The sequence below is a fragment of the Aotus nancymaae genome, unplaced genomic scaffold (genome assembly GCF_030222135.1).
Source record: "Aotus nancymaae isolate 86718 unplaced genomic scaffold, 86718_ANA_hifiasm-v0.15.2.pri h1tg000002l, whole genome shotgun sequence".
Lineage (NCBI taxonomy): Eukaryota > Metazoa > Chordata > Mammalia > Primates > Aotidae > Aotus > Aotus nancymaae.
Genome location: NW_026988413.1, coordinates 8,318,249 through 8,329,674, shown reverse-complemented (window position 1 = coordinate 8,329,674; position 11,426 = coordinate 8,318,249). Strand labels below are relative to the sequence as shown.

The 11,426-nt window shown below is 42.4% G+C and overlaps 1 protein-coding gene across 1 annotated transcript; it reads left to right on the top strand.

Annotated features, from left to right (window-relative positions):
* The first annotated feature begins 5,149 nt into the window (after nucleotides 1-5,149).
* On the top strand, nucleotides 5,150-11,314 carry GIMAP4 (GTPase, IMAP family member 4). The gene is made up of 3 exons (XM_012443349.2): nucleotides 5,150-5,246; nucleotides 8,154-8,225; nucleotides 10,367-11,314. The coding sequence occupies exons 2-3, from the start codon at nucleotides 8,168-8,170 to the stop codon at nucleotides 11,296-11,298; spliced, it is 990 nt and encodes a 329-aa protein (XP_012298772.2). The 5' UTR covers nucleotides 5,150-5,246; nucleotides 8,154-8,167; the 3' UTR covers nucleotides 11,299-11,314.
* Nucleotides 11,315-11,426: the final 112 nt, after the last annotated feature.

The window sequence follows — 11,426 nt, the reverse complement described above, 5'->3', positions numbered from 1 at the left end:
TTTTCTTTATCCACTCATCTGTCCGTGGACACACTTGGGTTATTTCCTATCTTGGCTATTGTGAATAATGTGTAGTGAACATGGGAGTGTAGATGTTTGTATAATAATGTTCATTGTGGCATTGCTCGCAATGGATAAAGATACATTTCAGTGGAATATATATTTATAAGCCATCTAGTTTGTGGTATTTTTATAGCAGCCCAAATGGACTAATACCTAAAGGAAATGAAATGTATCTTTATCATATATATATACACACACACATACATATATTCAGTAGAATGTATGTTTAGTGGAATATACTCAGGGGTCTCTGTTGGGCCTCTTTAATGAGGGCATGAATTTCATTCATGGGGCCTCTGCCCCCATGACCTAATCACCTCCCTAGGGCCTTTCTCCTTATACCATCACGTTGGGGGTGAGGATTTCAACATCTGAGTTTTGGAGGGACATAATCATTTAGACCATAGCATTCTATTCCTGGCTCCCCAAAATCATGCCCTTATCATGTGCAAAATACATTACTTTCATCCCAGTAGCCCCAAAAGTCTTGTTCCAGCATCAATTTTAAAATGTAACTTCAAAGTCTCATCTAATTATCATCTAAATCAGTAATGGGTGAGACTTAAAGTACAATTTATTCTGAGGCAAATTGCTTTCCAGTTGTGAATCAGTGAAATCAAGCATATTATGAGCATCGAACATAGTATGGTGGGAGAGGCATAGGACAGACATTCTCATTCTGAAAGGGAAAAATAGAAATGAAGAAAGGGGTGACAGTTACCAAGCAAGTCCAACAACCTATGGCTCAAGAATAATCTTTTTTGGCTTGATGCTGTCAAGGCCTACTGATATGGAAGTCCTGCCTTTTGGACTCTTTTTGATGGTAGCCCAGCCTCCAAAACTTTGCCTGCCCCCACAGCTTTGCTGGGTTCAGCACACACCATACCAGAGCCTGCCAGAGCTGCACCTAGGGGAGCTGAGCAAAATGGCAACAGAGTGTGGGGAGCAGAGTCCACAACGTGAGGTAAGGCTGGGCAGCAGCGGCTCCTCCTTTGAAATTGTTTTGATCCCCAAGGTCCTAGCATTCTGTGATGGCGGTCAGCCCCAGGATTTCTGAAATGCCTTTGGGGTCATTCTCCCATTGTCCTCTCTTAGACAGTAGGTCCTTGTTTCTGTTTAGATGGCTCACTGCCTTGATCAGTAGCACATGGCTTCCATTGAGACGGCTGATCCACACTAATTTCCTTTATCAAATGATCAATAGGCCACATCCATTTCTTTTCTGAAAAAGCTTTATTATTTTTTTCCAGTGTGGACTAAGAGTTTTCCAAATGTTTAAGTTCTACTTCCCTTTGACTAACAAATCCATTTATATTTATCTCTTCTCACATTTTACTGTAGGCAGTGAACAGAAGCCACACTGTATCTTCAACACTTTGCTTATAAATTTTCTCAGCCAGATATCCAATTTCATCACTCACAAATTCTACCTTTCACAAAGTACTTGAACAATAACACAACATAGCCAATTTCTTTGCCACTTTATAATAAGAATTTCTGTTCCTCCATTGTCCAATAGCACATTCTTCATTTCTCTCTGAGACCTCATCAGAATGGTCTTTACTATCCATATTTCTACCAATAACCTAAGTTATTGGTGTGTCTACTTAGGTATTTGCTAAGAAAATTGAGACTTTCTGAACCTCAGTAGAATCATCCTTAATGGTCCATTCATAGCAATGCAGGCTTTCTCTAGCACTAACCTCTTACTTCCAACCTCTACTTATTACCTAGGTCCAAAGCTGCTTACATATTTTAGGTATTTGTTACAGCAGCACCCTCAGTTCTTGGTACCAATTTTCGCTCTTAGTTTGGGCTGCTATTACAAAATACTGTAAGCTGCATGGCTTATAAGCAACAGAAACTTATTTCCTACGGTTCTGGAGGATGAGCAAAGCACTGGCAGACTCATGTAGCAAAATTTGATAGACCTGCAGGAAGAAATAAACAAATCCAAAATAATAGAGATTTCAACACTCCTCTCTCAAACAAGCAGACAGGAAATTAGTTTGTAGGAGACTTGATCACACTAGCTACCAAATTAATCTGACTGATACTCATAGAATATTCCACTCGACAATAACAGAATACCCATTATTTTCAAATGCACATGAGATATTTACTAAGATAGAACATATTCCAGGCAACAAAAAAGTCTCAATGAATGTAGAAGCATCAAAATAATACAAAGCCTACCCCAGACAATAATAAAATTAAATTAGAAATCAATAACAAATATATCTGGAAAATCCCCAAACATTTGGAAACTTAGTTACATCTGAATAATCTGTGGGCCAAAAACTATGTTAAAAGGAAAATTAGAAAGCATTTTGAATGAGTGAAAAACACAGCATATGAAAATTTTTGGGATTCAGCTAATGCAATAGTAGATGGAGAATTATAGCCCTAAATGGTTGTAAAAGAAAAAAAAAGAAAAATTTTATGTATCAATGGCTCCATTTCCACATCAAAAAATAAGAAAAAAGAAAATATTAAACTCAAAGTAAGCACAAGAAAGGAAATAAAGATCAACATGAAAATCAGTGAAATAGAACACAGAAAAATGTTTTTAAAAATGAATAAAACCCAAAGCTGTTTTGTTAAAAAGTTCAATAAAATTGGCAAACTTCTAGCCAGGTGGATGAAAAAAATATAGAGAAATATAAAGTATCAATTATTACATCACTACAGAGTCTCTATAAATTAAGATGATGATAAGGGAATATCATGGAAAACTTTAGGCCAATAAATTCAACAACTTTGATGAAATAGTGAAGTTTCTTGAAACTACCAAAGCTCATTTAAGAAGGAATACATAACCTGAACATTCCTATATTGTTACTAAAACATTGCATTCATGAGAGAAACATTCTTTCCTCGGCAACTGAGGCCAACAGAACCCAAAGTTATGGGAAATGGAAGCCATAATTTCACATGGCTCATTAGGATTAATAGTGGGAAGATCCACTCTGATATCATTGGCTCTGCTCTTTCTATCATGGAAGTGGGACATGCCACCAGGTGGCCGACTGATCTCCCTGGGATATGGTGTTGGATCAAAGGCTCGGTGTTGGTCTTAGCTCTTACCACTTCGGTCACTTAGCAGTAGTTGTAGCCAGCTGGACCTCAGAAACTGAGAGTCAGAATTACTGTATTTATGCACAGCCCCCATCCCTACCACCATGTGATGAGCCTATTGAGCAAGGGCGGGTGTGGCCAGGAGAAGAGGCTGGCTGACGTGCACAGAATGGGGTATATTAGTGAATATCCTTCTTTTCTGAATTCTGTTGAATGAATATGAGGTACACATATCTGTACACTCCATGCTCTTCAGAGATGTCCATCTGCATCCCTGTCCTCAAAACTGCTTTACCACAGTCCATTATCATCCCTTTAATGCCTGTATGATCTGCGCTGATATTCTCGTTCCTATACCCGATATTAGTAATTTGTGTACCGTATTTTTGCCCCTTTTGTTGTGATTTATGTAGACAGAGGCTTATCAGTTTTATTAATTATTTCCAAACAATTCCTGTTTGATTTTATTGGTTCTCTGTTTTTTTCTGTTTCAGGATTTCTCCCCTTTAGCATTTCCTTCATCCTTCTTACCTTAGGTTCAATTTTTGTTCCTTTTCTAAATTTTCAATGTGGTATCACAAATGATTGTTTTCAGATTGTTATCATTTCTGAATATTTAGTGTAGATATTTTTTCTACATATTGCTTTATTGTTAGAGCATTTGGATGAAATGTGGTGCTGATTGCAAATATAGTCCCTAACAGAGAACTTTCCTACTTGCAATGATCCCTGTAACCCAAATAAAGATTCCCTAAGTAATGATCCAGTGGTTTAATAGTACTTAAAATAAATACTATATTTTACATCAGTTTCTGTAATTAACTAGACTAATACATGACTTCTAGCCAGGTTTACGCTTCAGAAACGAAATGTGATCCTAGTCTTTTTAGGTATTCCGGTTCAGAATCATGGAGATGCTTTCTCACACTGCCTGTTCTTTTAGACTTGCCTTTGTTTGCCTGTCAAACTAAGGGACCAAGAGGTCTGTCTTTGTTACTTAAGTCATGTTGTTCTGGGATGTAAATTATCCTTACTGTTGGTGCAGAATGTATTCCATTGCCTGTCCTGCTTTTTAGGGTAGCCATCCTGTGCTTGTATACCCAAGGCCAACCACATTCTATCCTCAAAGAAATGTATGTCTTGTCTCTTACGGCTCTCTTTAGAATTATTAGCAACTTTATAATTACTAAAGTGCTAAATAAGGTCTCAGCTGTGGGGTAAAATGGTAAATTGAGACCCCTTTTATAATGGAAAAATAATTGATTATAACAGTGAGCTGGGACCCCATTACAATACTCTCAAAATTTCCATTTTAGTGATAAGTAGTGTCAGATGTCAGTGTTTAGAATATTTCAGTGGTTCCAGGACCATCTCAGGAGGTGAATTTGGGCCCATCCTGGTCAGTCCAATGAAGGTCATTTACTATCTTTTGCTTCTAGCAGATGACTCATGGACATACCCTGGAAATACACGACATACTGTGGACTCAGAGGACACACCTGAGGTCCTGGGACATCGGGGTATGGGAGCTCAGCTGGGAGGCCTGTTGTGCTGAGCAGGGTTCAGGGGCTCAGGGGTCTTTCAGAATGACTGGCAACCCTCTGGTTTTGGCTCAGCAGTTTCTTCCAGAATGTCACAGCACGACCCGTGTTTTCTGTCTCACTGCAGAGCCTTTGCAAGGTTCAGTATGGTAGCCACCAAGCATCGCATACTGAATATTCCTTCTTTCCTTCTGAGGCAAATGGCTGGTGCAAGTTGTTCTGCCTGACATTGGCCTTTTAGAATCCTGACAATGGAATAGCCATTTAATTTTAAATAAATTGAAACAAAATAAAACTTAAAATTCAGAACTACAGTCACACTTGTCACATTTCAAGTGCTCAGTAGTCACATGTGGCTAAGGGTAGCCATCCTGGACAGTACAGAACAATCCCATCCCTGCAGAAAGTTCTATTAGAGCTGCTGGATGATTAGGTGAGCAGGTCCCTTGCACAAGTAAATCTGGACAGCTCCTCCCCTCACTTCCTCTCTGTTCCTCCTTCTCAACATCCTGGCTTAGTATTGTGCGCAAAATCAGAGACGCGGGCAGGACCCAGATTTTCCAGGTAAAGGAATAAGGGGTGTGTGTGGTGGGGGTTGCGATAAATTTGCAATTTTGGTGAGGAGAGGACCTGTATCTTAAAATGTCTGGTAAACATGTTTTCAGACTATATTCTCATTGGTTCCTGTTTCCTGTCTTTGCTAATTTTAGCTTGTATTCTGTTTTGAAGGCTGAGCCCTACAAATTATTGCCTTTTTCAGGGGCTGCTGCTCAGAGAATACTTGTTTTACAAATAAAAGTTTCCTTTCACTTGTTTCTGAATTTATACAGAAACTTGGATTCTTCCAGGGATAAAGTTGGGTGAGCGGACAGAATTAGTTCTGCAGGAGTTGGTGGGAAGAAAAACATTGCGATGCGTAAGGGGCACAGGTCTGTATGCGCCCCCACAAAGACTGCATCCAGGTCAGGATTGGAGGCTCTGCAGTCTGAAATCTTGTTACCGGGTTAACTGACTGCTCAGAACTGCCTGTTAGGGAAACTGCCTCCTCAGGAACAGTCCTGGGTTTACTGAGAGTTGAGCTCCCGTTTAGTGGGTAGAAGGAGGGTGTGACTCTCTGCAGTTCAGGAGAAGCTGGGTTCTGATGGATACTTTTTCTTTAGGCAGAGGGAGGAGAACTCGGCTACCTGAGGTTAGCACCTACGAAAGCACAGCCTCCTGGCTTTGTCTCTGAGTTAGGAACAGCAGAGCAGCATTAAAGAGCCCATGTACTAGAAGGAGGATGTGAAGAAACACCCAAAGAATGTCACGGCATTGTTTTCTTGTTGCTGGTGTCCTATCCTTTCTCCTAACACCAGCCACTGAATTTTAAAAATTTTATGATTTCTCTTCTTTGTTTACAAGAAGCTGTTTCCTACACCCTATTCTTGAAGGGTAAAGAAATAATCATTCTTTCAAAAGAAATACCTGGCTTTTCACAGTGTTTCATGTTTGTTGGTGTCCTATGAGGTGACTCTGTCCTTAACAGCTACCATTTTCTGCCTGTTTTGGTCACAGTCTGCTCCAAAAAGAGTTCTTCAAATATCTTTCTCCATTGCAAAATGTTTGTAGGTAGCAGTGAAATGAAACATTTAACATTTATACCATGTTTCTATAATACTACATATTAATTAATAAAGGAAAGGATTGTCATTTTCACAGATCAGATGTGGGCTGGACATAGTGACCAATCAGAGGCAAGAAGCAGGGAGATTATCCATTTATTTATTTAACAAATAATGATTGAGAACCATTCTTTGCCCAGTACTGTGTTTGTCTCCAGGGAATAATGAGAAATACAAGACGTGGTCTTCCTGTCACAAAGCTTGTAGTCTAAGAGGAGACAGTAAAAAAATCAAACAAATGACTTCCTAGAGTAATACAGATCTTTTTTTATTATTATGCTTTAAGTTTTGGGGTACATGTGCAGATCGTGCAGTTTTGTTACATAGGTATACACATGCGATGGTGGTGGTTTGCTGCATCCATCGCCCCATCATCTACATTAAGTATTTCTTCTAATCTCCCCAATCTCTCCACCCCCTGCTATTCCTCCCCTAGCCAGCCACCCAACCTGGCCCCAGTGTGTGATGGTCCCCACCCTGTGTCCATGTGTTCTTTGTTCAACACCCACTTATGAGTGAGAACATGCAGTGTTTGCTTTTCTGTTCTTGTGTCAGTTTGCTGAGAATGATGGTTTCCAGTTTCATCCATGTCCCTGCAAAGGACGTGAACTCATCCATTTTTATGGCTACATAGTATCCCATGGTGTATATGTGCCACATTTTCTTTATCCAGTCTATCATTGATGGGCATTTGGGTTGGTTCCAAGTCTTTGCTATTGTGAACAGTGCCGCAATAAACGTATGTGTGCATGTGTCTTTATAATAGAATGAGGGTAATACATATTCTGTAAGAACTCTCTGGGGTGCAAATACCAAGTGGACCATGCCAGAGGGTGTTGCTGGTGGACAGTGGTGTTGGGGAGACTCTCTGGAGAGCTGAGGCCTGCATGCTGAGCAGGAACAAGCTGGGCACTAGGTTGGAGGGTGAGTGCTCCAGAGAGGGGACGATTCTGCAAAGGCCTTGAAGGTGGAAGGAGCCTAGATTTCCAGGACTTTGAGGGTAGTGTGGCTCACACCTAGGAGAGAGGAGAGAAGCTGATCATGCAGGGCCTATGGACCATTCCAAGGACTTAAGTTATTTTTGAAACCAATAGGAAGCCACTAGGAAATTTAAACCAGAAAAAATATCAAATGTTAGTTTTAAAATAACATCTGATTGTAGAGCAGAAAAGGGATTGAAGGGGAGATGATCAATTAGAAGCCTGTTAAATTGCAAACAAATGACAGTGGGTTGTATTAGCACAAAGATGGAGATAAATGGGTAATTTTGAGTTTTTTTGGAAGTAGAATCAATAGGATTTGGTGATGGACCAATGAGAGAGAGAGGATAAAAGAGTTGTAGATGACCCCAGGGTTCTGGAGGAGCCACGGGCTAGATGGTGGTGCCGTCTGCTGAGGGGGAGCCAGGGAGGCAGAACAGGAGGTGGAGGTCAGGGCTTAATTTCAGCCAGGTTCTGTTTGAGATACCCATGAAACAGCCAAAGGGAGAAGCTGAGTGAATATAAAAGTTTAGAACTCTGAGGAGGGTGTAGGGTACAGACCTCATATAAAGGCATCCAAGCCACGAATCTCTAGGTGGGGGAAGGGGCCAGACCAATGCTGATGAAGCACTGGAAGCATTTGTGTTTGTGTAAAGAAAAAGGAACAATCTGGAAATAAATGGAGGGTTGAGGAGACTTTTGGGAAATGTGGCAGGAGAAATCAATGTAGCAAGTTCATGGCAAAAAAGAAAGTTGTTGGCTACAGGCAGTCGGGGATTCTAGTTGCTTCCATTATCCTAAAATGACATGGCTATGTTCTCGATCTACAGGAGTTCAAGCGACAATGGCAGCCAAATTCGGCGGCGTGAACTTCAACCTCGGCACACCAGGGGCCAGTTATGGTGAGAGGGTGTTCAGGGCTCCCCAGGCCAGGCTGCAGGGAGGTTAGCAGGTGGGGGTGGGGGTTCTCCTGCCTTGCCAGCTAGTCCCCATTTGAGCAGGAGAAAAATATTTCCAACGTCCTTTCTCATTTCCTCCTCATTTGACCTGCTCTTTCATCTCTCTTGACCCTCTGCACTTTCTGCCCGTGCTGTGGCTGTAGCAGCTAAGCAGAAGAGAGATTAAACATCCTTTGATTGACCCAGGGCTCGACACAGTTTCTTACCTCCTACTTCCTGCAACATGGACACACCAGAACAGCTGGTTGTATCCTCTCTGTTTTTCTGCCCCTTTCTTCAGCCTGGAGGAGGGTTGGGAAAGAGGAATGTGGGAGTAATTGATCCCTCACCCTGGTCCCTAATTTCCCAGCTCCTGGTGGTCTCACTATAACCAACAAACTAAACTGGCTGGCTCACTCGGTGTATCACATGACCCTCCATTTTCTTCCTTATCTATAGAAATTCACTATGTCAATTGAGCTTTTGCCGGTTTAATAAACTATTCCAAAGTTTAGTAGCTTAAGACATCAGCCATTTAGCTGGCTTTTAATTCTGTGGGCTCACTGAGCCATTCTTGGGTCTGGACCAGCTTGGCTCATCTTAGGCACTCGTTCATGCATGTGGGGTGAGCTAGTGCCTGGTATGCGGCCGAATGGTCTTGGATAGCCTTATGGACGTGTCTGGTAGTTAGCAGGCTCTCAGATAGCCAGGGTAATAGGGATAACTGGGCCTTGCTGTCATCATCAAGAAGGCTATTCCACGCTTCCTCATAAGGCAGTTGCTGGAAGAGCAGAAAGAAAAGGCAAGCCACTATGCATAAGCACTTTTGGAGTCTCTGCTTGCACCAGGCTTTCTACTGTCCTACTGTCCAGAGCAAGTCATAAGACCCACCCAGATTCAACGGTTGAAGAGGCAGATAGCATCTTGATGGGAGGAACTGCAACTCGACATCCTAAAGAGGCATGCAGGGATAGGAATAGATTGTGGCTATATTTGCAATTTCCTCCATGGATTGTCATCCCCACGCTGTCAACACCGACAAACTTGCAGTGTTGGACCTGGCCTTTGGGCCTTGTCATTTTACTTCCCATGATTCTCCTATTCCCTTCCCTATGGTCAACCAATGCCCTCAGGATATCCTTCGGATAGAGCCTTCCACTGTGATGGTAACTAAATAAAAATGTGGATGCCAGCCCACGTTTTTTGTTTTTGTTTTTAAAGATAATCTTAGCCTTCCTGTATCCAGTGTTCTCAGTCATGTTACTTTTGAAATTATGCTTCTTTCATCCTAGGATAGTGGTTATCAGAGGTGGGAAGTTCTGCTTTAAGAATAATGATAGGGTGTATAACCCACTTCCCTGGCTTCTTAATGGGAAGAAGAAATGCTTCATTTTGAATATAAATTGGGAAAATAAATCTCCATTACAGATACTCTAAAGTCAAATCTTGGGTTACTCCCTGTACTACCTTACTAGAAACAAACAGCGGGCCTGGTGGCTCACGCCTGTAATTCCAGCCCTTTAGGAGGCTGAGGCGGGTGAATCACCTGAGGTCAGGAGTTCGAGAGCAGCCTGACCTACATGCTGAAACCTTGTCTCTACTAAAAATACAAAAATTATCCTGGTGTGGGGTGCATGCCTGTAATCCCAGCTACTCAGGAGGCTGAGGCAGGAGAATCACTTGAACCTGGGAAGCAGAGGTTGCAGTGAGCCAAGATCATGCCACTGCACTCCAGCCTAGGCAACAAGAGTGAAACTCCGTCTCAAAAAACAAACAAACAGCTATTATTGGTAGCTCACATAGTTCTCTTCTGAAACCATTTTATTTCTTCCTCTGTGGGCTCTATAGCTACAAAAGATCACACGATGAAGCTCAAGGGAATCCTGAAAAGCAAGACTGAAGACCGGAGATTAAGGGAAGGGCCAGTTGCCCAAATACTGCAAGATGAGCGTCAGGCCCACAGGACTCTCTGTGAGTGCAGGAGTAACATCAGGAGAAGCCCACAGCCAGTAACAGAAAAGGGCACAGGGAGTGAGGACTCTGCAGGAGAAACTATTAGAGGTAGATTCTAACAGCGTGGCTTTTTTTCTCTCTTGATATCCCAGGGCCTGGAAGCCAAGAGCCCAGACATTCCCAGTTGAGAATTGTGTTAGTGGGTAAAACTGGAGCAGGAAAAAGTGCAACAGGAAACAGCATCCTTGGAGAGAAAGTGTTTCACTCCGGCATTGCAGCAAAATCCATTACCAAGAATTGTGAGAAACGCAGCAGCACATGGAAGGAAACAGAACTTGTCGTGGTTGACACGCCAGGCATTTTCGACACTGAGGTGCAGAATGATGACACGTGCAAAGAGATCGGTCGCTGCATCCTCCTGACCTCCCCAGGGCCTCATGCTCTGCTTCTGGTGGTCCCACTAGGCCGTTACACCAAGGAAGAACAGGAGGCCACAGAGAAGATCCTGAAAATGTTTGGAGAGAGGGCTAGAAGATTCATGATTCTCCTATTCACCCGGAAGGATGACTTAGATGGCACCAATTTGCACGACTACTTAATGGAAGCTCCAGAAGGCATTCAAGACTTGATGAACATTTTTGGTGACCGCTACTGCGCGTTCAACAACAGGGCAACAGGCGCTGAGCAGGAGGCCCAGAGGGCGCAGCTGCTGGCCCTGGTCCAGCGCGTGGTGAGGGAGAACGAGGGAGGCTGCTACACTAACAGGACGTACCAAATGGCCGAGGAGGAGATCCAGAAGCAAACCCAAGCGATGCAAGAACTCTACAGAATGGAGATGGAGAGAGAGAAAACACGGATAAGAGAGGAGTATGAAGAGATAATCAGCAAGCTGAAAGATGAAATGGAGCAGGAAAAGAGAAGGGCAACAATGGTGAAGGAACTAGCAGAACAGGAGGCTCTCTTTGTCGCAAGACAGCAAGAGGCAAGAAAGGAAGTGGAGAATCAGAATGGGACGCTTGAATTAATCATTAATGCATTAAAGATTGCTTTCTTAATTTTCTCACATGTGTTCATGGAAGATTAAACTTAATGAAAACCTGTTTGTATTTTCTGCATATTCTCTGGCAACCTTGCCCCGTACTTACTCATTTAGCAAAGTTGGAGTGCTCTAGTTTCTGTCTCTCAGGTGCTCATAAATAAGGACCACCATTG